The 24,241-nt window shown below is 43.7% G+C and overlaps 1 protein-coding gene across 1 annotated transcript in view; it reads right to left on the minus strand.

Annotated features, from left to right (window-relative positions):
- The window catches only part of IP3K2 (Inositol 1,4,5-triphosphate kinase 2), a 391,647-nt gene that overhangs the window by 29,363 nt on the left and 338,043 nt on the right, over positions 1 to 24,241 (minus strand). The window contains exons 3-4 of the mRNA XM_069319095.1: positions 7,853 to 7,955; positions 641 to 765 (exon numbers count right to left, since the gene is read on the minus strand). Of these exons, the coding sequence (XP_069175196.1) occupies positions 641 to 765; positions 7,853 to 7,955 (228 nt within the window). The remainder of the gene's footprint in view (positions 1 to 640; positions 766 to 7,852; positions 7,956 to 24,241) is intronic.

Below are 24,241 nucleotides of genomic sequence, written 5' to 3' on the forward strand. Positions count from 1 at the left end.
GGCTTAATCTTCATCAATCGAATAGCCAACGGTACAATTTCCACAGTTATTCAGTTAACTTCAGTACAGACACTTAGGACTTGTCACATCTCTTCAACCTTAAGAATGTAGCACTCGGCGTGTACAGTTCTAATCGACCCCATGACGCTATAGCTTCGACACAGCAGACAGCAGACTACGACTGCATCGAGCTTCAATGCTCTCGCTCCCCATCGAGTTTAGACACTCATGATTCCCCATCGAGCCGCCACACTCTCCCGCATAGAGCTCCACGACTCCAGCCTCATTCAGCTCTGCCTGCTCCAAGCTCCGTCTGAACGTCTACGACAATGCCAACAACCGACTACTGTTATCAAGACTACTAAATATATATGAAACCCACTAAACACTGTGTATCTAGTCTACTCAACAACGTAACATAATCGTACATTACACCAGAAAGGAGAAAATCCTTGTACAGAAGAACAAAATCATTTATGAATATAAATACAAATGTTTTGAAAAGAACTGCTAATTTTAGTATTATATATATATATATATATATATATATATATATATATATATATATATATATATATATATATATATATATATATATATATATATATATATTTACACAATGTGAGATGTACTAACTTACCACTCCTGTGTAACGCGGAACATAAGGCCGCAAAATATCTGCAGAAATGGACTCTAATGCCTTTTCCTCTACAGGACATAACTTCTTCAGGATGGTTCCTTGCTTATATCCAGCTCGGAAATTACCTGAAAGTAAAATGTATGTTAGAAGAATGACCTCCATTTAATAATAATAATAATAATAATAATAATAATAATAATAATAATAATAATAATAATTTTTATTTAAAAATACACATAGGAAGAACATGATACCGTAATTGTTGATTTATCACCTAACAGTGAATATTTAATAAAGCCACTAGTACACTAGTATGCGAGGCATATGTAACATACCCAAGAGACTAACACCACAACGTCCTACCCAATATACAGGAGAGTAAATGTGCTCGGCTCATAACCGATTTTATTCAAATTTCTGGAGTTACAGATAATTATTTCCTTATTAAGACTACTCAATAGCTCGATCAATAGAGCTTCGATCTCACACGCGTGGGGTCTATGGTTCGAGTCTCCCAGAGCCCCAGTGAATGGAATAATTTCTATCGTCAGGGGATAGGAAGCATGTACTGAGGCTTATTGAGGTCCCCCCCCCCCTTGGCCAACTGCTGACCTTCGCCATGATGCAACCCACAATAGTTGCCTAACTCCTGGGTGCCTATTTTACTGCTGGATGGACAGAGGCACTAGGTAAAAAAGAAATGTGCCCAACTGCTTCTGTCCTCCCAGGGGATTGAACCTGGGTCCTTAGATTGTGAGCTGAGGACTTAGACTACTGTGCTACAGAACTTTTTCTTGTGGTTTCTATAGCTCTCCCTCTCGTAGGCTCTATACTTTCCCCTCTCGTGGCCTCTGTACCTTCTGCTCTTTTGGTTTCTGTAGCTTCCTCCTAAGGTTTCTATACTTTCCTCTTGAGGTTTCTATACTTTCCTCTTGAGGTTTCTATAGTTTCCTCTTGAGGTTTCTATAGTTTCCTCTTGACGTTTCTACAGTTTCCTCTTGAGGTTTCTATACTTTCCTCTTGAGGTTTCTATAGTTTCCTCTTGAGGTTTCTATAGTTTCCTCTTGACGTTTCTACAGTTTCCTCTTGAGGTTTCTATACTTTCCTCTTGAGGTTTCTATAGTTTCCTCTTGACGTTTCTATAGTTTCCTCTTGACGTTTCTATAGTTTCCTCTTGAGGTTTCTATAGTTTCCTCTTGACGTTTCTATAGTTTCCTCTTGACGTTTCTATAGTTTCCTCTTGACGTTTCTATACTTTCCTCTTGAGGTTTCTATACTTTCCTCTTGAGGTTTCTATCCTCTCGTGGCTTTAAATTAACCTATAATGGGCAGCTTATATTTATACACACCAAAACTCATTTATATAAGTTTAACCTGAGCTTAACATAATCCCACGTGGATAATTTGCCATAATGGAAAACTGACAATGACGAACAGGCCTATTGGCTGCATACGCCTAAGCCTAACGCCCAGGGACATATTGGGGTCCTGCCAAAATTAGGTATAAAAATAAAAAAAGCATGTTCTAAAAATCATCACTATTCTTTGACAAAGTAGAAGAAACAATTATGAAAGAAATATAATTACGAATTGTAAATGAGGGTATTTTTGGCTTGCAGTATTAAGACTAATTTCGTGACAATCAGGTTTGCGCAAATGTTCTGACTCGCGCACATCGTGGGAAAGTCTGATTCCCGTACATCGAGGGGGAAGTCTGACTCCCGTACATCGAGGGGGAAGTCTGACTCCCGCACATCGAGGGGAAAGTGACTCCCGTACATCGAGGGGGAAGTCTGACTCCCGTACATCGAGGGGGAAGTGACTCCCGTACATCGAGGGGAAAGTCTGATTCCCGTACATCGAGGGGAAAGTGACTCCCGTACATCGAGGGGGAAGTGACTCCCGTACATCGAGGGGAAAGTCTGACTCCCGTACATCGAGGGGAAAGTCTGACTCCCGTACATCGAGGGGAAAGTCTGACTCCCGTACATCGAGGGGGAAGTCTGACTCCCGCACATCGAGGGAAAGTCTGACTCTCGCACATCAAGGGGAAAGTCTGACTCCCGCACATCGAGGGGAAAGTGACTCCCGTACATCGAGGGGAAAGTGACTCCCGTACATCGAGGGGGAAGTCTGATTCCCGTACATCGTGGGAAAGTCTGACTCCCGTACATCGAGGGGAAAGTCTGATTCCCGTACATCGAGGGGGAAGTCTGACTCCCGCACATCGAGGGGGAAGTCTGACTCCCGTACATCGAGGGGAAAGTCTGATTCCCGTACATCGAGGGGAAAGTCTGATTCCCGTACATCGAGGGGAAAGTCTGACTCCCGTACATCGAGGGGAAAGTCTGACTCCCGTACATCGAGGGGAAAGTCTGACTCCCGCACATCAAGGGGAAAGTCTGACTCCCGTACATCAAGGGGAAAGTCTGACTCCCGCACATCAAGGGGAAAGTCTGATTCCCGCACATCAAGGGGAAAGTCTGACTCCCGCACATCAAGGGGAAAGTCTGACTCCCGCACATCGAGGGGAAAGTCTGACTCCCGTACATCGAGGGGGAAGTCTGACTCCCGTACATCGAGGGGAAAGTCTGACTCCCGTACATCGAGGGGAAAGTCTGACTCCCGTATATCGAGGGGAAAGTCTGACTCCCGTACATCGAGGGGAAAGTCTGACTCCCGCACATCGAGGGGAAGTCTGACTCCCGCACATCGAGGGGAAAGTCTGATTCCCGTACATCGAGGAAAAGTCTGACTCCCGCACATCAAGGGGAAAGTCTGACTCCCGCACATCAAGGGGAAAGTCTGACTCCCGCACATCAAGGGGAAAGTCTGACTCCCGCACATCAAGGGGAAAGTCTGACTCCCGTACATCGAGGGGAAAGTCTGACTCCCGTACATCGTGGGAAAGTCTGATTCCCGTACATCGAGGGGAAAGTCTGACTCCCGTACATCAAGGGGAAAGTCTGACTCCCGTACATCGAGGGGGAAGTCTGACTCCCGTACATCGAGGGGAAAGTCTGATTCCCGTACATCAAGGGGAAAGTCTGACTCCCGCACATCGAGGGGAAGTCTGACTCCCGTACATCGAGGGGAAAGTCTGACTCCCGCACATCAAGGGGAAAGTCTGACTCCCGCACATCAAGGGGAAAGTCTGACTCCCGCACATCAAGGGGAAAGTCTGACTCCCGCACATCAAGGGGAAAGTCTGACTCCCGCACATCAAGGGAAAAGTAGCTCCAACTTGCTTCTTACTCTAAAGTTCTCCTTGGATCATTTTAGAGTAGAAATCGTCGCCTCCAGCAGTTGGACACCGTCATGGGTCAGGTCCCTTCCCGGGGAAAACAAATGCACTGGGAAAGATTAGAGAGAGGTTCACACACTTTTCTTACACATATGGAGTTCTAAACTATATACAGTTAGTTTCAGTAACACCTGCAGTTATACTTCATATACTGTTTGAACAGAATCAATTCATTCCCAAGACTGGATTCCAGGTCCTTAGGAGAGTTTTTTAGTTTAGCTTAGTTCATTTATTATGCACCCCATACCCACCTTGTGGGTGGTTTCTTATCTTGAGATTATCTTGAAATGATTTCGGGGCTTTTTAGTGTCCCTGCGGCCCGGTCCTCGACCAGGCCTCCACCCCCAGGAAGCAGCCCGTGACAGCTGACTAACACCCAGGTACCTATTTTAGTGCTAGGTAACAGGGGCATAGGATGAAAGAAACTCTGCCCATTGTTTCTCGCCGGCGCCTGGGATCGAACCTAGGACTACATGATCACAAGCCCAGCGTGCTGTCCGCTCGGCCGACCGGCTCCTGATCGTGGTAGTGGAAAGAGTTACAGAGGCACATAATGGACTCGGGGACTGAACCCCACAATTCACTTAGCTGAGCAAGTTACAATCTTGATGGACTAGTGCAGGACAAACATATAAATTATGACACGAGCTCTCCTTAGGAGAGCAAGAGAAAATATCATGTGATATGCATCTTGTTGCAATTCCTCATTTTTGCAATTGAAAAAGATTCGACCAGAATCCACACTTGGCGCTCAGGTCCGAGTAAACACCCATTAGTGTACTCAACGCTGCGCACAGCTGATCAATGACAGGTAACAGCTGATCAATGACAGGTAACAGCTGATCAATGACAGGTAACAGCTGATCAATGACAGGTAAAAAAAATATTGGCACGAAACGGCTCACGCGCTGCGCCTGACAGCTCAATTTCTTGTGCAAGTCCGTCATGAAACCTTATTATCGCACTGCACTTACGCTGCCCAACCAGTTTGGCTAGACGGTAGAGCGACGGTCTCCCTTCATGCAGGTCGGCGTTCAATCCCCAACCGTCTAAGTGGTTGGGCACTATACCTTTCCTCCCTGTCTCATCCCAAATCCTGATTGATTGATTGATAAAGATTAAGCCACCCAAGAGGTGGCACGGGCATGAATAGCCCGTAACGACTCATCCTGACCCCTTCCAAATGCTATATAGTCGTACCTGGCGTGGTGATTTCTGGGTGGCTTAATCTTCATCAATCAATCGGTGATTTCTACCATTTGGTCCGGGAGACATCTCCCGTCACCCAGGGTGCAGTCGCACCTCCACAGATCTCCAGTATCAGCTCTTGATACTGGTAATGGCTCAAAAGGGCCACACCACTTACGGGCTATTCATGCCCGTGCCACCTCTTGGGTGGCTAAATCTTTATCAATCACTCATCGGCGATTTCTTTTGATAATTCCCTTCCCTTACGATGCTTGCTTGCCTGAGCCTTGTGGTGTAAGCTGGTGTTCCAGTCTTGTAAGAAAAGAACAGTTCACAGGAGAACAGCAATACAATAACAATTAGAGCGTATTAGTGGCTATGCCCAGACAAACAGAATACCAGAGTCTGCCCTGAACCCCAAGCCTAAGGCGCGAATTTAGTCGAGTTCTGTAATATACGCTAATGAATTGTCATTTAGGAAGTACACACACTGTGTACGAGCTATACCGTAATGAGTGACTAGGAATGAACTAGGTGCCTCTCATGTTCTCTCTGTGTGGGGGTCAGAGTGATAACTGACACTGTCATGTAGTGGTGAGATCTATACATTTATTTATTTATTTATTTATATACAAGAAGGTACATTGGGTTTGTGAGAATACATAGCATAGTACAGTATTTACACTCTTGTAAAGCCACTAGTACGCGCAGCGTTTCGGGCAAAAGTGATTGCCCTACGCAGACACACACAGCTGACAGCGGGCCGGTGAAGAGAATATATTCGCGTGGATCTGATGGAGGAGAGTAAGGACAGGCAGATGGATAGACAGCCTGGGTGCGCGTGAGGACGCAGGGCTCGAGTATAAACAGTCCCCGGGATGTACAGGCTTCATGGCCGCAGCAGCAGCTTGCGTAGAATAAACATTTCGTTTATATGACAGCTCTCTAGCAGCACTGTTCACTGCAGCTGCTGGCCTTACGAACCAACGGTCTATGCATCCCGTTTTCTTGATTTGAGACTCCGTAAAAAATCCAACCTAACCAAAAATGTACGAACCTAAGCAACCCGACTAACCTACGAAGTCATACGTAGGGAAAATGTAGATACTTATCCAGGCTGTCCCTGATAAATACTACGTCGTATTTTGACGTATAAATTCCCTGAGGCCAAAAACTGATGTACAATCTAAGTCAAGTGTCTTTCATGAGTAGGTTTTCATGGTTTCATTTCATGGGATTTTTGGGGGGATGTTTAAGACTTTTTTCTTGGGCTTTTGGGACTTTTTTGTTGGGCTTTTGGGACTTTTTTGTTGGGCTTTTGGGACTTTTTTGTGTGGCGTTTTGTAATCTTTTGTTCGGCGTTTTTGGAATTTGCAATTTTGTAGTGGTGGCAACAGTGAAGCTTTTCTCAGTTTTGCATCATGTGGGCGAAGGTTCGAGCCCCAGCACCGGCAGCTGGAATTGCCAAGTATTTAAAATGCAGTCCGTGTACTATTCAGGTTTATCACACACACACATACATTATATATATATATATATATATATATATATATATATATATATATATATATATATATATATATATATATATGTCGTACCTAGTAGCCAGAACGCACTTCTCAGCCTACTATGCAAGGCCCGATTTGCCTAATAAGCCAAGTTTTTTTTAATTAATATATTTTCTCTAATTCTTTTCTTATGAAATGATAAAGCTACCCATTTCATTATGTATGAGGTCAATTTTTTTTTATTGGAGTTAAATTTAACGTAGATATATGACCGAACCTAACCAACCCTACCTAACCTAACCTAACCTATCTTTATAGGTTAGGTTAGGTTAGGTAGCCGAAAAAGTTAGGTTAGGTTAGGTTAGGTAGGTTAGGTAGTCGAAAAACAATTAATTCATGAAAACTTGGCTTATTAGGCAAATCAGGCCTTGCATAGTAGGCTGAGAAGTGCGTTCTGGCTACTAGGTACGACATATATATATATATATATATATATATATATATATATATATATATATATATATATATATATATATATATATATATATATATACATATATATATTACCCTGATACCCTGGGAGCTGTACCCCGGGAGCACTTACCCTGATGCCCAGCGAGCTGTACCCCGGGGAGCACTTACCCTGATGCCCAGCGAACTGTACCCCGGGCAGCACTTACCCTGATGCCCAGCGAGCTGTACCCCGGGGAGCACTTACCCTGATGCCCAGCGAGCTGTACCCCGGGCAGCACTTACCCTGATGCCCAGCGAGCTGTACCCAGGGCAGCACTTACCCTGATGCCCAGCGAGCTGTACCCCGGGGAGCACTTACCCTGATGCCCAGCGAGCTGTACCCCGGGGAGCACTTACCCTGATGCCCAGCGAGCTGCACCCCGGGGAGCACTTACCCTGATGCCCAGCGAGTTGTACCCCGGGGAGCACTTACCCTGATGCCCAGCGAGCTGCACCCCGGGGAGCACTTACCCTGATGCCCAGCGAGCTGTACCCCGGGGAGCACTTACCCTGATGCCCAGCGAGCTGTACCCCGGGCAGCACTTACCCTGATGCCCAGCGAGCTGTACCCCGGGGAGCACTTACCCTGATGCCCAGCGAGCTGCACCCCGGGCAGCACTTACCCTGATGCCCAGCGAGCTGTACCCCAGGGAGCACTTACCCTGATGCCCAGCGAGCTGTACCCCGGGCAGCACTTACCCTGATGCCCAGCGAGCTGCACCCAGGGATATTTGTGCTTCTTGTAAGTCTGAATGAAGGGAGTCCACTGGACAATATTCCGAACCTTCCGCCAATTGGACGGCTGAAAAAAAAGAAATATTACAATTAGCCTTAAGTCTTAAACCCACAAGTCTTAACATTAAACAATGGATTTATGGGTTTATCCAACGTCAGGGGACAGGAAGCCTGTTCGAATCCACCAGAGCCTTAAGTCTTAAACCCACAAGTCTTAACATTAAACAATGGATTTATGGGTTTATCCAACGTCAGGGGACAGGAAGCCTGTTCGAATCCACCAGATCCGAACAGATCCCACCCTCTCCTCCTTTACCTAGGCCGACCACTGACTTTTCCCCCCAAGATACAACCCCACAATAGCTGCCTAATTCCCGCCACGTGAACAGAGGAATAAGGTGAACAGGTTAATCAGGTGAAAAGTAAATGTGGCCAAAAAATGCCAAGGCCTCGAACCCGGGACCATCTCGGTTGTGAGCCGACTGGAGTCCCACATTTTAACATGGAATTAAGCATTTAACATTTGTTAACACGGAATTAAAAGTAATAATTCAAAAACTACTGATTTGAACTCTATTTGTACAATGTTAGAAAAGTGTGTTTGGCATTGATGCTGGCCGTAAGGCCTATGAACCTCTGGAGGGTTATTAAGGCCTATCAACCTCTGGAGGGTTATTAAGGCCTATGAACCTCTGGAGGGTTATTAAGGCCTGTGAACCTCTGGAGGGTTATTAAGGCCTGTCAACCTCTGCAGGGTTATTAAGGCCTATCAACCTCTGGAGGGTTATTAAGGCCTATGAACCTCTGGAGGGTTATTAAGGCCTAGCAACCTCTGGAGGGTTATTAAGGCCTAGCAACCTCTGGAGGGTTATTAAGGCCTATCAATCTCTGGAGGGTTATTAAGGCCTATCAACCTCTGGAGGGTTATTAAGGCCTATGAACCTCTGCAGGGTTATTAAGGCCTATGAACCTCTGCAGGGTTATTAAGGCCTATGAACCTCTGGAGGGTTATTAAGGCCTATCAATCTCTGGAGGGTTATTAAGGCCTATCAACTTCTGGAGAATTATTAAGGCCTATCAATCTCTGGAGGGTTATTAAGGCCTATCAACCTCTGGAGGGTTATTAAGGCCTATCAACCTCTGGAGGGTTATTAAGGCCTATGAACCTCTGGAGGATTATTAAGGCCTATCAACCTCTGGAGGGTTATTAAGGCCTATCAACCTCTGGAGGGTTATTAAGGCCTAGCAACCTCTGGAGGGTTATTAAGGCCTATCAACCTCTGGAGGGTTATTAAGGCCTATGAACCTCTGGAGGATTATTAAGGCCTATCAACCTCTGGAGGGTTATTAAGGCCTATCAACCTCTGGAGGGTTATTAAGGCCTATCAACCTCTGGAGGGTTATTAAGGCCTATCAACCTCTGGAGGGTTATTAAGGCCTATCAACCTCTGGAGGGTTATTAAGGCCTATCAACCTCTGGAGGGTTATTAAGGCCTATAACCTCCAGAGAGGTACCAAGGCCGCCACTAAGGCCTACTGGCCGGCATGTACACCTTAGGCCTACCACTCGCGTTTTTTACCTAAACCTTTACCACAACATAATAGAAGGGCTATATAGGCCTATACGTCTGAAGCCTAACACTGTCTCGCCTCAGCTTCCTGTAAAGCGTATAACAGCCGCTAGGCCGCCCCGAACCCAAGTTAATTATTGTTATAAACAGCCTCGTATAGTGCTTCAGAGCTCATCAACTCCAATATGCAAACTAGTCCGTCATGATTGAGGAAAGATGTACAGGTTTCGTAAGGTGAGAGTGTATCCTGGCCCCCAGAGGTCATCCAGCAGCTTTAAAGTAGTGAGGTGGTGCACTCTAACCCCTCCCCCCCCCTTCCCCTATTTTGGTGCGGCTAATTACCCTTCTTGTCCAAATCACCGTTAACTATGCACGCCTACTAATTACCGCCACATTCACCTACCATTAACGAGCCATTTACCCACTTGGACTGGACGGTGGACGGTAGAGCGGTGGTTTCCCTTCATACAGGTCGGCGTTCAATCCCCCGATGCGTTCACGAGTAGTTGGGCACCATTCCTTCCCTCCGTCCCATCCCAAATCCTTATCCTGACCCCTCCCAGGTGCTATATAGCCGTAATGGCTTGGCGCGTTCTCCTGATATTTCCATTCCATCCCCCCATTTATTTTCATTTCTCATTTCTCACTTTTTATTTTCATTTATTTTCATTTCAAATGGACCGGCTCCATTTATGGGAGCCGGTCGGCCGAGCGGACAGCACGCTGGACTTGTGATCCTGTGGTCCTGGGTTCGATCCCAGGCGCCGGCGAGAAACAATGGGCAGAGTTTCTTTCACCCTATGCCCCTGTTACCTAGCAGTAAAATAGGTACCTGGGTGTTAGTCAGCTGTCACGGGCTGCTTCCTGGGGGTGGAGGCCTGGTCGAGGACCGGGCCGCGGGGACACTAAAGCCCCGAAATCATCTCAAGATAACCCCCCCCCCTCCCCCCATCTTTCACACTCCACTACCATGTTATGGGAGTGTAACACTTGTGACACATGCCTGTTATCTTGAGGTTATCTTAAGATGATTTCGGGGCTTTAGTGTCCCCGCGGCCCGGTCCTCGACCAGGCCTCCACCCCCAGGAAGCAGCCCGTGACAGCTGACTAACACCCAGGTACCTATTTTACTGCTAGGTAACAGGGGCATAGGGTGAAAGAAACTCTGCCCATTGTTTCTCGCCGGCGCCTGGGATCGAACCCAGGACCACATCTAGGTTATCTAGATTCAGTGTCAGCCTACTCCCCCCTCCCCCCTGGCTGACTACCTGTCAGTCACTGCTGACTTGTCGCTCTACACCCTATTCCCCCTTCCCTTCCCCCCCCCCCTTCCTGTCACTTGACTGTCTATCATCTTGATGTCTCAAGATGACATCAATCAAACCCATTAAAGAAGAGATTAAGCTGATGATGCGACACTTAAGAAAGCTCTGAGTCCTCTCTTATCTCTTAACTTAAAATAATATTAACATAGTGGACATTACAAAACATAAACCCATTACCAAACAATAAAAACATGAGAGAAAATATTGAGGATACACAGGATCGAAACCCTAGACTTTCATCCCCACAGACTTAGGTTCGAATCCACTGCACGACCCCTCACTAGTCTCTCATATCAAAATCGCGTTACTGGGAGTGCATGAGAACGGTTTTCTAAATGAGTCAAACTTTAGGCCTACCGGATAAAACCATTACAAAATAGAATGAATATCTTCAGTTTTTTGTTTTTCAAGATCCCAACGATGCAACTCCAGTTATCCTGGTTCGGTTATCCTAGATCGGTTATCTAGATTCAATTATCCTGGTTCAGTTTTCTAGGTTCATTTATCCTAGTTTAGCAATCCAGGTTCAGTTTTCCTAGTTCACTTAGTCTAGTTCATATACTAGTTCAGTTAGCCTAGTCCAGCTATCCTAGTTGTTATCTTGGTTCAATTATCCAGGCTCAGTTATTAAACTTCAGTTATCCCATTCCATTTATCTAATTCCAGCTGACGTTAAGCCTACCACATACTCATCAACGAGTGGTTGACATACATCAATGAGTAATTAATAACTGATGAATAGTCATATTTACTGTCAGTTTTAACCAATTCACAGGCCACCAGCAGCTCCAGGATTCATCAAGCCTTCACCCAACCAGCTACGAAACATCTACATCTTTAAACAATCATAGCGGCGGCGGTGTGTGTGTGTGAGTGAGTGAGTGAGTTAGTGGTCCCAACCACCGCCAATCACTTAGGATTAAGAACTGCCAGAGCGAGCTGTCTCATCCAGGTACAATCCAGGTACTGAACAAAACCCTATACCTTGTTTGGTCTCGAACGAGAGCCCGTACTACATATATCGTCGTAGCTCCAATATGTATTACTACATATTTATGAATATATATATTTACAAGGAGGTACAATGGTAAATTTATGAGATAACATAATGTTAGTATTTTTACAATGTTGCACAGCCACTAAGAGGCCAGGCAGAAACCTAACTGTGTGATACATAGTGGCTGATTGCTTTAGAACAGTGTTTACTTAAGAGCCTTGTTGAATACTGCCATGATCACTTAATAAAGTGACCTCAGCTTACGATACAAGCTCCAGTTCCTATTGTAGTAAACCCCTACTCAAGGATTTAATTGGTCAATTTTTTTTATTAATACATTAGGTACATCTGCATTTGTGCAGCTACCCTACACTATATGAAGGGGAGTACAGTGTGTCAAAAAGCTAGCTACGTGATGCTAAAAAAATCCCCATCACACAGGATGGTTAGTCATACAGAGACATGTGATAAGCAGTCTGCACTGGCACACTCTGGGTTCGTTTTGAGGATATCATCAACACAAGAGTGAATAAGGTAGCAGTGATACTAAAAGTCCCCATCTGGCAGGATGGTTAGTCATACAGGGCCATATGTTCAGTAGCCGGCACTGGCAAATTTTGAGTGCACTGTGAGGATATCTTCAAGAACAGGAGAGTGAATAAAGTAATTGCAAAGCTCCAGGTACCTCATGCCAACGGGTCTGAAAGGTCTAATAACTGGACATTCGGTGATGTAGTGTGGGAGATCATGCAGCAGTTCCTGCTCACAGAGTTTGCACCTGGAGTGCTCAGGATTGGGAGATCCGTCACCTGTAGCCACCTGCCACAGGTAACGGTAGCCACCTGCCACAGGTGACGGTAATCCTGGCAACCACTGTGTCGCACAGTCTGGTCCACGTTTTGTGCTGCCCATAAACATAGGTTTCAGATCTGAACAAATCATAGCTTTTTATACTGGTGCTTTCAGGTCGTTGGGAGTCAGTAATTTCTCTCCTGTCAGACCTGAGTGTTTGGACCAATACAGTTTTGACAGCAGAGATGAGGATACCTAGATCTAATTCAACTTCAAACTTGTTACACGCTAATTTGGCTGCAATGTCTGACTCATTATGATGGGTTATATTTATGTGTGAAGGTATCCATACAAAGGAAATTCGAGACCCTTTACTCTGTGCAGCAATTAGGTCATTTATAATTGGTAATATGAGGTTCTTGCTGTCGATCTTCCAAGAGAAGTTTTCGATTGCTTGAAGAGCAGACTTTGAATCACAAAATATTATTCCTCCTCCAATGTTTTTTAATGTTCTGGTAGATAGTTGTAATGCTGCTAGTTCTGCTTGTGTGGAGGTCAGCCAGTTGTTTAACCTGACACTGATAGTCTTTGTGCAAATATTATTTCTATAAAACCTACATGCCGCTGCAGTCCGTCCTGTAGAAGATCGGACTGAGCCGTCGGTGTAGACACAGTGCTCGTGAGATCTTAAACTCTCGATGGAGGAGGCAATTGTTTCAAGTGTGACAGCTTTGAGAAGAGCAAGGTTCTCATTATCTTCCTTGGTGACAGGTGTGTATGATGCTTGAATGGTGGGGTACAGATAAAGAGGAATATCAGAGACTGGTAGATTGCACTTAAAAGGAATGTTAAGTTTAATGAGATTGTAAGCATTTTTGCTCAGCCAATTATCATAAAAGGAGTGAGTTGGTATATCGGCACCAGTCAAAAGGGTGTTAACAGCACTAAATAATTTGTCTCTGAGCAATGCAGGAGATGTTGGGTCTCTCATGACTAAGGCAAAAGGTGGTGTTGACTTGCATTATTCTCTCTAGTATGGTTGGAAGCTTCAGTTCTTCCCTCATGTTGATGATTCTGTGCATCTTGGGGCACCAAGAATTATCCTCATGGCCTCATTCTGTACTACAAGTTTGTCCAACACAGAGGCGGGGAAATTAATTAAGTGCAGAGCATTATAATCAACGAGAGATCTAACAAACATCATATAGAATAGTCTAGCATATTTAATATTGATACCAATATTCTTACCAGTAAGTGTTCTCAATGGTTTTAGTCTTTCTTTTAACCTACGGTGTAGATCATTTACAATGTCACTGTTAATACCAACTCCAAGGTATTTGTGCTGCCTACACGTTTCAATGTTCTGGTTGTTGACCTTGAAAGTTATAGGGACATGAGTTTTCTCTTGGGGATGGAGAACTCTGGATTTAGTTATAGAGATAACAAGACCACATTCAATACTTTTAGCAGCGAGTGAATCAAGTAGAGCTTGCAGTCTAGTTTGGGATTTGCAACAATGCATATGTCATCGGCATAACAGATAACGGCTTCGTCAGGTAGTGTGGGAATATCAATTGTTAATTTGTGCATCAGAACATTGAACAGTGTGGGACTTAGCACTCCACCCTGGGGTGTACCCATCTCAAAGGTTGCACAATGTTTACTTTTGACCCCCTTGAAAAGGACTGAGGCGGTTCTGTTACTCAGGTACCCCCTGAGCCATGTCAACAGTCTTCCCTTAACTCCAAAAGAGGCTAGCTGTTCTAGGATTATTTCTCTGCTGTATCGAAAGCAGTTTGGAGATCAATAAATGCCGCCTGAGAGTTTGGTCCCCCTCTGATAAAATACTCAGCAAAGCAAGTTTGTGTGCTTCATTCCAGGAAGGAAACCACACAGGATAGGGGTAAGGTCGGGCCTAATTTGAAACATTAGTCTGTCGAGAATAATTCTCTCAAGAACTTTACACATGCACGACGTCAGAGAAATGGGTCTGAATTTTTGTGAATTAGGCTTGGGTATGGGTATTATGAGTCCCTGTGTCCAGCGGTCAGGTAAAACACCCTGCCTTAGACTTTAATTAAACAATTTAGCGGACCCCCACGGGTCTCCCCCCCCCCCCCCCCCCCGTGACTCACTCTCTAGCAGTGAGGGACTCTCACGACCAAAGTGAGGCTCTCTCACCAACTCGTCCTCTTAAAAATAACGTCACTTTTCGCTCGTATGTGCGCTATGGCCAAATTTGGACGTAATTTGAAATGAAATCGACTCACAAAGGTGACGTATTGTTCCGTTTTCTGTTTGAGTCGTCCGGCCTACTCGGACAGGTTAGGAGAGGAAACTTTCAACTAACGTTTTTCATAACGTTTTGAAACTTTATGAGAATTTCCTGCCCACCTAACCTACCAGAGGACCCTTAACTTACTGTTGTTGAAAAAAAAAATCCCAAATTTATTGTATTTTTGTTTTCATTGTCAAATTACGTCCACTTTCGGTCATACGGGCAAACGGCCAAAAGTGACGTTATTTTTAAGAGGACAGGTTCCTCCCCTGTGATTCTCACAAGCACTGTGATTCAGACGAAGGCTTATAGCGTGTCAACACGGCCCACGCCACAGAGGATCCCTTACTTCATAACACGCAACATCATCCTGAATGCATTATCCTCGTTGCTGTCATCTATTCTAACCTTACAGAGTCGGCCGGACGACTCAAACAGAAAACGGAACAGAACGTCACTTTTGTGAGTCGATTTCATTTCAAATTACGTCCAAATTTGGCCATAGTGCCGCGCATACCAGCCAAAAGTGACGTTATTTTTAAGAGGACGGGTTGCGTTGCTAGCTAATGTTGCTGAAGCCATCGGCTACAGCACAATGGCGTCGCGAGCAATTGCAGCGAGGACGGAGCCAAAATCCACACTTTGTTGACATATTAAACGGTTTACGCGCTTGGAAACTTCACAACTCAAAGTTATTATTGTTAAATTAAAACAACCATCCCCCCTCCACGACTGAGGAAAGATGCACAGGTTTCATAATTGGGTTCCGTAAATACTTTATGAATCTAATCGGCAGAGGAGAGTGTTACTCCCGATAGCGTGTATAGGCCTATCTGAGTCTGCGTAAGCCTAAAGATAGCATCACATCCGGCCTGAAATGACAAATGACTCTCACCAGCTTACACAAACAACTTACTAAAACAGGAATCACCTCATAAACAGAATTAGAAACTCTTCACAACTCACACTAATCATGGTTTATCTTCAATGCCGAACAAACAAAAATCATCAATTGTTTATGAATGCAAATGAAAAATCTTTGTACTTACCTCAAATACCAATATTAAGTTACAATAGGCTCATATACAGTATATTGTTATGGTACGGGGTGCTGCATGGTGACATACAGTGAACACACTATACAGTGTTCACTGTATGGTACACTATACAGCGTTCACTGTATGGTACACTATACAGCGTGACGCTAAACAATCCTGGGAGAAGGTATACACACAGGTTCAACACTCTGTCTACTAATTTAGTAGACATACAAACATACAACACCAGTAGGCATATAAGGAACGAATATAGTAGGCATACAAGATACTACAGCAGAAGCTCATACACTATACAACAGGAGGCATACGGCATACAACAGCAGTAGATTATTCGAGATACAATAACAGTAAGCAGTCATTCACGATACAACAGTAGGCATACAAGATACTACAGCAGAAGCTCATACACTATACAACAGGAGGCATACGGCATACAACAGCAGTAGATTATTCGAGATACAATAACAGTAAGCAGTCATTCACGATACAACAGTAGGCATACAAGATACAACAACAGTAGGCATTTGGCATACAACAGCTGTAGGTCATTCAAGATACAACAATAGTAGGCATACATGGTACAAAATTAGCACACACACAAAGTATACAAATAATAATAACAGGCACAAAATGTATAAAAGTACCAAGTACTTTAGCCACAATAGTAGTTAGGTAGAGGATAATACACACACACAGGAGAGGATAATACACACACAATACACACACACAGGAGAGGATAATACACACACACTATACACACACAGGAGAGGATAATACACACACACAGGAGAGGATAATACACACACAATACACACACACAGGAGAGGATAATACACACACACTATACACACACAGGAGAGGATAATACACACACACAGGAGAGGATAATACACACACAATACACACACACAGGAGAGGATAATACACACACACTATACACACACAGGAGAGGATAATACACACACACAGGAGAGGATAATACACACACAATACACACACACAGGAGAGGATAATACACACACACTATACACACACAGGAGAGGATAATACACACACACAGGAGAGGATAATACACACACAATACACACACACAGGAGAGGATAATACACACACACTATACACACACAGGAGAGGATAATACACACACACAGGAGAGGATAATACACACACAATACACACACACAGGAGAGGATAATACACACACACTATACACACACAGGAGAGGATAATACACACACACAGGAGAGGATAATACACACACAATACACACACACAGGAGAGGATAATACACACACACTATACACACACAGGAGAGGATAATACACACACACAGGAGAGGATAATACACACACAATACACACACACAGGAGAGGATAATACACACACACTATACACACACAGGAGAGGATAATACACACACACACAGGAGAGGATAATACACACACAATACACACACACAGGAGAGGATAATACACACACACTATACACACACAGGAGAGGATAATACACACACACAGGAGAGGATAATACACACACAATACACACACACAGGAGAGGATAATACACACACACTATACACACACAGGAGAGGATAATACACACACACACAGGAGAGGATAATACACACACAATACACACACACAGGAGAGGATAATACACACACACTATACACACACAGGAGAGGATAATACACACACACAGGAGAGGATAATACACACACAATACACACACACAGGAGAGGATAATACACACACACTATACACACACAGGAGAGGATAATACACACACAGGAGAGGATAATACACACACACTATACACACACAGGAGAGGATAATACACACACACTATACACACACAGGAGAGGATAATACACACACAGGAGAGGATAATACACACACAGGAGAGGATAATACACACACACTATACACACACAGGAGAGGATAATACACACACAATACACACATACAGGAGAGGATAATACACACAATACACACACAGGAGAGGATAATACACACACACTATACACACACAAGAGAGGATAATACACACACAATATACACACACAGGAGAGGATAATACACACACACTATACACACACAGGAGAGGATAATACACACACAATATACACACACAGGAGAGGATAATACACACACACTATACACACACAGGAGAGGATAATACACACACAATATACACACACAGGAGAGGATAATACACACACAATATACACACACAGGAGAGGATAATACACACACAATATACACACACAGGAGAGGATAATACACACACACTATACACACACAGGAGAGGATAATACACACACAATACACACACACAGGAGAGGATAATACACACACACAATACACACACAGGAGAGGATAATACACACACAATATACACACACAGGAGAGGATAATACACACACACTATACACACACAGGAGAGGATAATACACACACAATACACACACACAGGAGAGGATAATACACACACACTATACACACACAGGAGAGGATAATACACACACACAATACACAGCAAAAAACATAGCAGCCGACCTTAGGATCTCTGACGGGGATCTCGTAGGCCTCGTCGGCAGAGAGGTCGTCGTGGAGAGCCGTGTCGTACTCCGTGGGCAGGGGCAGCAGAAGGCGTCGAGTGTAGGACTCGTACCCGGGAGAGAGATTGAGTGGGCCAGCTACCAGGCTCTTGATGTTGACCAGTGCCTCGTGCAAGGGGATGGGACTCCCTCCAGCGCTGCTCACGCGGATGGCCAGTGGCTTGGTCCCGCTCTCTCCGGCTTTCTCAGAGCTCAGCATCTTGGTGGTTGAGAACTGTTTCACTCGAGGAGATCCGCTAGTTTCAAGTAGCACTCTGGCGCGGTCGGGCTTGCTGGAGGCAGGCGTACTAAGGGGCAAGCGTAACTGTGAGTAATTTATGTTCGTATACGCCCCGCCTATCGCTGCCTTATCTTATCGTTCATATCTAGGCAAACGTCTTGCGGAAGGCGATTCTTGGGCCCCAAACTTTAGCTCCTTAAGAACTTGCATCACTCTCTTCACTTCTCAGATGTATCATTGAAAACACGTTAACAAAAATTCGATAATCTGAAATCAACACAATGTTCTTTACACAAAAATCCCTCATATTACACACCTGCCAAACACCAACACTGCCAAAGATTATATACTTTCCACAAAGAGGAAGTGCTTGTACTATGTGTCATTTCCGCTAATTAGGCACTGCATTGCCTCGCTAATTACTGCAGAGTTAACTCCTTATCAGCGACGATAATTCGTGCTATCGCGTATGATACGACGATGAATGGAACGAGTGTCGAGTGAGAGATTAGTGAAACGAGTGTGTTTTATATATATATATATATATATATATATATATATATATATATATATATATATATATATATATATATATATATATATATATATATATATATATATAGAGCCCCACACAACACAGAGCAAGACTTAACAATAAACGTCACATCAACCCAACAACTCCCAGGGCGTGAGAGACTTCTCCAACAGTCACTTCAGAACCAGAATACACACACTCCCAGACTTCCTTCTGCTCGCTGGAAGGTGGTAGTGGTGGTGGTGGCGGCCCAGTGTGGTCCCAACATGTTCGCTACCCGTCCTCTCAGTGACCACACTACTCAACCGTCCAGAGGCTCGCTAAGCCATGATGGATGGCCCTACTCCATCTTGCCCCGTACAAGTGCCTGTGATGAAGCCATTGAGATAATACTTCAAGAGTGCTCCAAACCACAGATAATTATATTATAATCTCGTAGCTTATCAAGCCACTTTATTCTCATTCAATAAATGGGGTTTTATTATAGATTTAACATACTTTTATTTACTTAAAGCACTTCAGTTCCTGGGTTCCTGGTGTCGTAAAACAGGTGTAATCAAAGATGTTATTTTGCATCTAAAGTATAAGGTATAAGTAAAGTGTAAAGTATAAGTTTGTTCAATAAGAAAGACCCGCAGGAAAAGTAACTTCAAGTTGTGACAGGATCATTTAGTGAAAAACAAAATACAGGAAACTACAATAGGCCTATTTATATACATTCAAACACGTTCATATATATACATTTTTTTTTTTTGAGATATATACAAGAGTTGTTACATTCTTGTACAGCCACTAGTACGCGTAGCGTTTCGGGCAGGTCCCTGGAATACGATCCCCTGCCGCGAAGAATCGTTTTTTCATCCAAGTACACATTTTACTGTTGCGTTAAACAGAGGCTACAGTTAAGGAATTGCGCCCAGTAAATCCTCCCCGGCCAGGATACGAACCCATGACATAGCGCTCGCGGAACGCCAGGCGAGTGTCTTACCACTACACCACGGAGACTGCTTGCCACATGTGTCATCTTGAGACAACGGCACTTGCTACGAGGAGCTGATCTGAACAACGGTAGAGGTTTGTGGAGCCTGTTGGTGGTGGAACATTCTGAACAACAGCGTTAATACTAACGAGTCGAGACAAGCTAGTTGTGTGAGCAAATCCACAAGGGCCGTGACGAGGATTCGAACCTGCGTCCGGGAGCCTCCCAGACAACTGACTGAGCTAGGGGATGCTCCCGGACGCAGGTTCGAATCCTCGTCGCGGCCCTTGTGGATTTGTTCATTTGATGCATCACGTTAGTGTGATCTCTGTGTGTGCTAGTTGTGTGAGGTCTGTTCCTAGTGCAGCGAGGCTAGTTCACTTTAAACAGCGCCGATGGGTCTTATGGATCCACGACCCCCCCCCCAATCTTACCATGAGTGTGTGAACAAATGGACAACAAAGTCCATGTGTCTGGCCAGATGGCCACAAGACAAACCCCTCAAGTGTGTCTCAAACATCTGTAACTATCCGGCTGCTTCCTCATTATCACATTATACAACACAAAGCAATAAACAAAACAGCCTCGCTATATTATATATATATATATATATATATATATATATATATATATATATATATATATATATATATATATATATATATATATAAACAGGTTAGCCTCGAACGCTGCAAGACCTCCCCCCCCCCTCCCCCACATTCTCTAAAAGTCCCGCTCAGACTAAGTAGAGCCAATTAGTATAATGTTAAATGTGAACGAGACATTATGCTACTTTCTATCGGGTTAACCATTCATCTTGCCAATAATGGCTCCACAGTGTACGAATGGTCGGCACAATCACAGCCTCGCAAGATATCTAACTTTAGCTATTTAATGCTAACAATTTAGCGTGGCAAAATATAACAATTTGATCCAAATAATTCCCTAGAGTAGCCTCAACAAACTATATATTTTTGTGCAAAATTTGAACGCTTACTGTACAACCCGTTCTCGCAAATTCGTAAAGTCAATATTGACTTATTAACTACGTGCATAGGTGATATACTAAACATAATAGATACCCTTAAAAAGATTCATAGAAAACACCGACCTTACCTAACCTTGTTAGTATCTTAAGATAAGCATCTTATTGCTTCGTAATTACAATTATTACTTAACCTAAACCTATTATAGGTTAGGTAATAATTGTAATTACGAAGCAATAAGATGCTTATCTTAAGATACTAACAAGGTTAGGTAAGGTCGGTGTTTTCTATGAATCGTTTTAAGGGTATCTATTATGTTAAATATGTCACCTATGCACATATTTAATAAGTCAATATTAACTTATTAAATTTGCGAGAACGGGTTGCAACGTAATAGGTTCAGATTCTCTGGTGATTTATGGATTAAATTAAAATACATGTGAGTGTATGCTGGTGCTCCACAAAGCTCCCCCGGATGCTAAATATCGTCTTACTAAAATGCTTTACTAAAATCAATCCCAACTAGTCCGGCCAACATCACTATCAGCTATGCAGATGACATCCTTGTGCATACTAAAACCCACCGCGAAATGCAGTCTTAAATTGTATACATACAGCTTGTGAGTGCCTTGGTCTTGTAATCAACGCTGCTAAAACTAAGGTATTTAACAGACAAATTGACAACCGCAAAAGTGGACCACGAAAGCTTAAGATAGATAACATACCAATAGACTATGTCTCTTCTTTCAAATATCTTGGTGTGTCTGTCCCTTGTACCTCAACTGCAGTCAATAAGTTACATCAACAATGTAGAGACAGACTCAAGGCTCTCAGAACTGTAGTGGGGGTACAGCCCAAAATATGGTGTTAATATTAGAATAGCAAGAATGATGTATTTAGCATATATAAGGTCTCTGATAGACTATCATGCACCAGCTTTGGTCCTGCAGAATGGCAAAAGTATTGATAGACTGGAAAAAATGCAAAATGAAGCACTCAGAATTATACTTGGCTGTCCTATAACTACCAAAGTTCTCAACATGCGGAAAGAATTAAATATACTTAGCATTAGAGATAGAATATTTGAAAATAATCTTATGATGGGACTAAAGCTGCTGCGTGATAACAAAAACAACATTGTGTCAGTTGCACTGTTAGAACACATACGAAATGGAACTAGCGAGTCTAAATGGATTCAAAGAACTGCCACTCATATTAAAATGATGGGACTGCACGATGTATATACAGATGAAAGAGTACAGCACTTCCTTCCACCCTGGCAGATAGTATCTTTTGACATCCTGACCCCTGCATACCCCACCAAGACACTAATCACAAGCAATCCTCATGCTCAGCTTGCTGCTAAATTAAGCACCATAGAACACATTCACAATATACAAGCTGAAAACAACATTGCACAGACCATATACACTGACGGATCACTCAATACAGCTACAGGGAGGGCAGGAAGTGCTGTTATTGCTCATCAGCCCGATGGCAGCACAATTCAAAGGAATATAAGAATTAGTAACTGGGCATCCACAATGCAAGCCGAGTTGGTAGCGATACTGGTAGCACTCGAAATTATTGACAACACTGAAGTAGACAGCTTAATTATTTCCGACTCCCTTTCCTCACTACGAGCAATAAACAGTTTGCAATCAAGTCTGACACTATATATATATATATATATATATATATATATATATATATATATATATATAAAGAAAAGTATTAATCATTTGTAAATTTATGTGTTACTATATTTTGATCACTTGCCTCTAACGTGCGCAACAATAATTTCATTAATTATATCACAAAATATTCTAAATTTTACCCTTTCTCCGCCGACTACAAAGCCTAAATCCTACTCTGATCCATTTAATATCCACAGATCACATCCACCTGGCTGTTTTGTACTCACCAGTCACGTAGAAAGGGGGGGGGAGGGGGTAATGGTCATTTCATACGTAAATAAGTTCAACAAAGCTCGTTTTTTTTTTTTTAATATAACCCGAATATATTGTTAGGCTAGGATCTATTAGTTTAAGTTAGGCTGGCCTGAATTCGGTTGGGTTAGCTTGAGTTAGGTTTAATTAGGAACGTTTCAAAACCGGTTTTTGAATTGTCTTGTGTCCTGAAGCCCTGAGTGTTGAAGACCCCCGAGTCCTACCCGGCCTTCAGTATCTCACAAAACATGGGCTTCCCGCATTCAGCGTTTTCCTAAATTATGAAGAGAAAACGCTATGCCAGGGTTACTATATAGGACATGGAAAGCATGCGAGGCCGGGACAGGTAGACGGAATGATGCCCAAAAGTAACTGGCCCATCTCCAATCGACCGTCGACCCAATGGAAAAAAGCATTTTCCTAAAGCGCGATTAAATTTAAATTTAAATTTTGCCCCGAGGGGAGAGTTCATTGGGCAGCGCCACTCATCTTGTGAGTGGACATACCGCCATAGCAGCATGTACAACACTCCCCAATAGGAAGAAAACCCGCTGGGTTGTTCATCCTGTCACTTGTACCCAGACACAGCTGGGACTTGCTTAACTGTCTCAAGTGAACAGTTCCTCAAACAAGAAGATTAACATCTAATTCTCTCCCTCGGGCTAACCCAGTTAGAGCCAAGGTGTAACGAAACTCACTAACACACAGTTATCACCTTGGACCGGAAGCCATCAAGGCGATAACGAGGTTGACAACTTGTATCACAGTCAACTTGACAAGGTGAGCTGGAGACGCAGCTGTAACTTCTATACTCTCTACCGGGCTTTCCTTCACAACCAACTACACAGCAAGCCCCATACCTGCATCCCACACACACACACGCGCACGCACGCATGCACGCACGCGCACACACACACACACGCACACACGCACGCACACACGCACGCACACACGCACGCACGCACGCACGCACGCACACACACACACACACACACACGAGCAAATGTAAAGTTATGGAAATGGGACTAGGAGATAGGAGACCA

The sequence above is a fragment of the Procambarus clarkii genome, chromosome 92, assembly GCF_040958095.1.
Source record: "Procambarus clarkii isolate CNS0578487 chromosome 92, FALCON_Pclarkii_2.0, whole genome shotgun sequence".
NCBI lineage: Eukaryota > Metazoa > Arthropoda > Malacostraca > Decapoda > Cambaridae > Procambarus > Procambarus clarkii.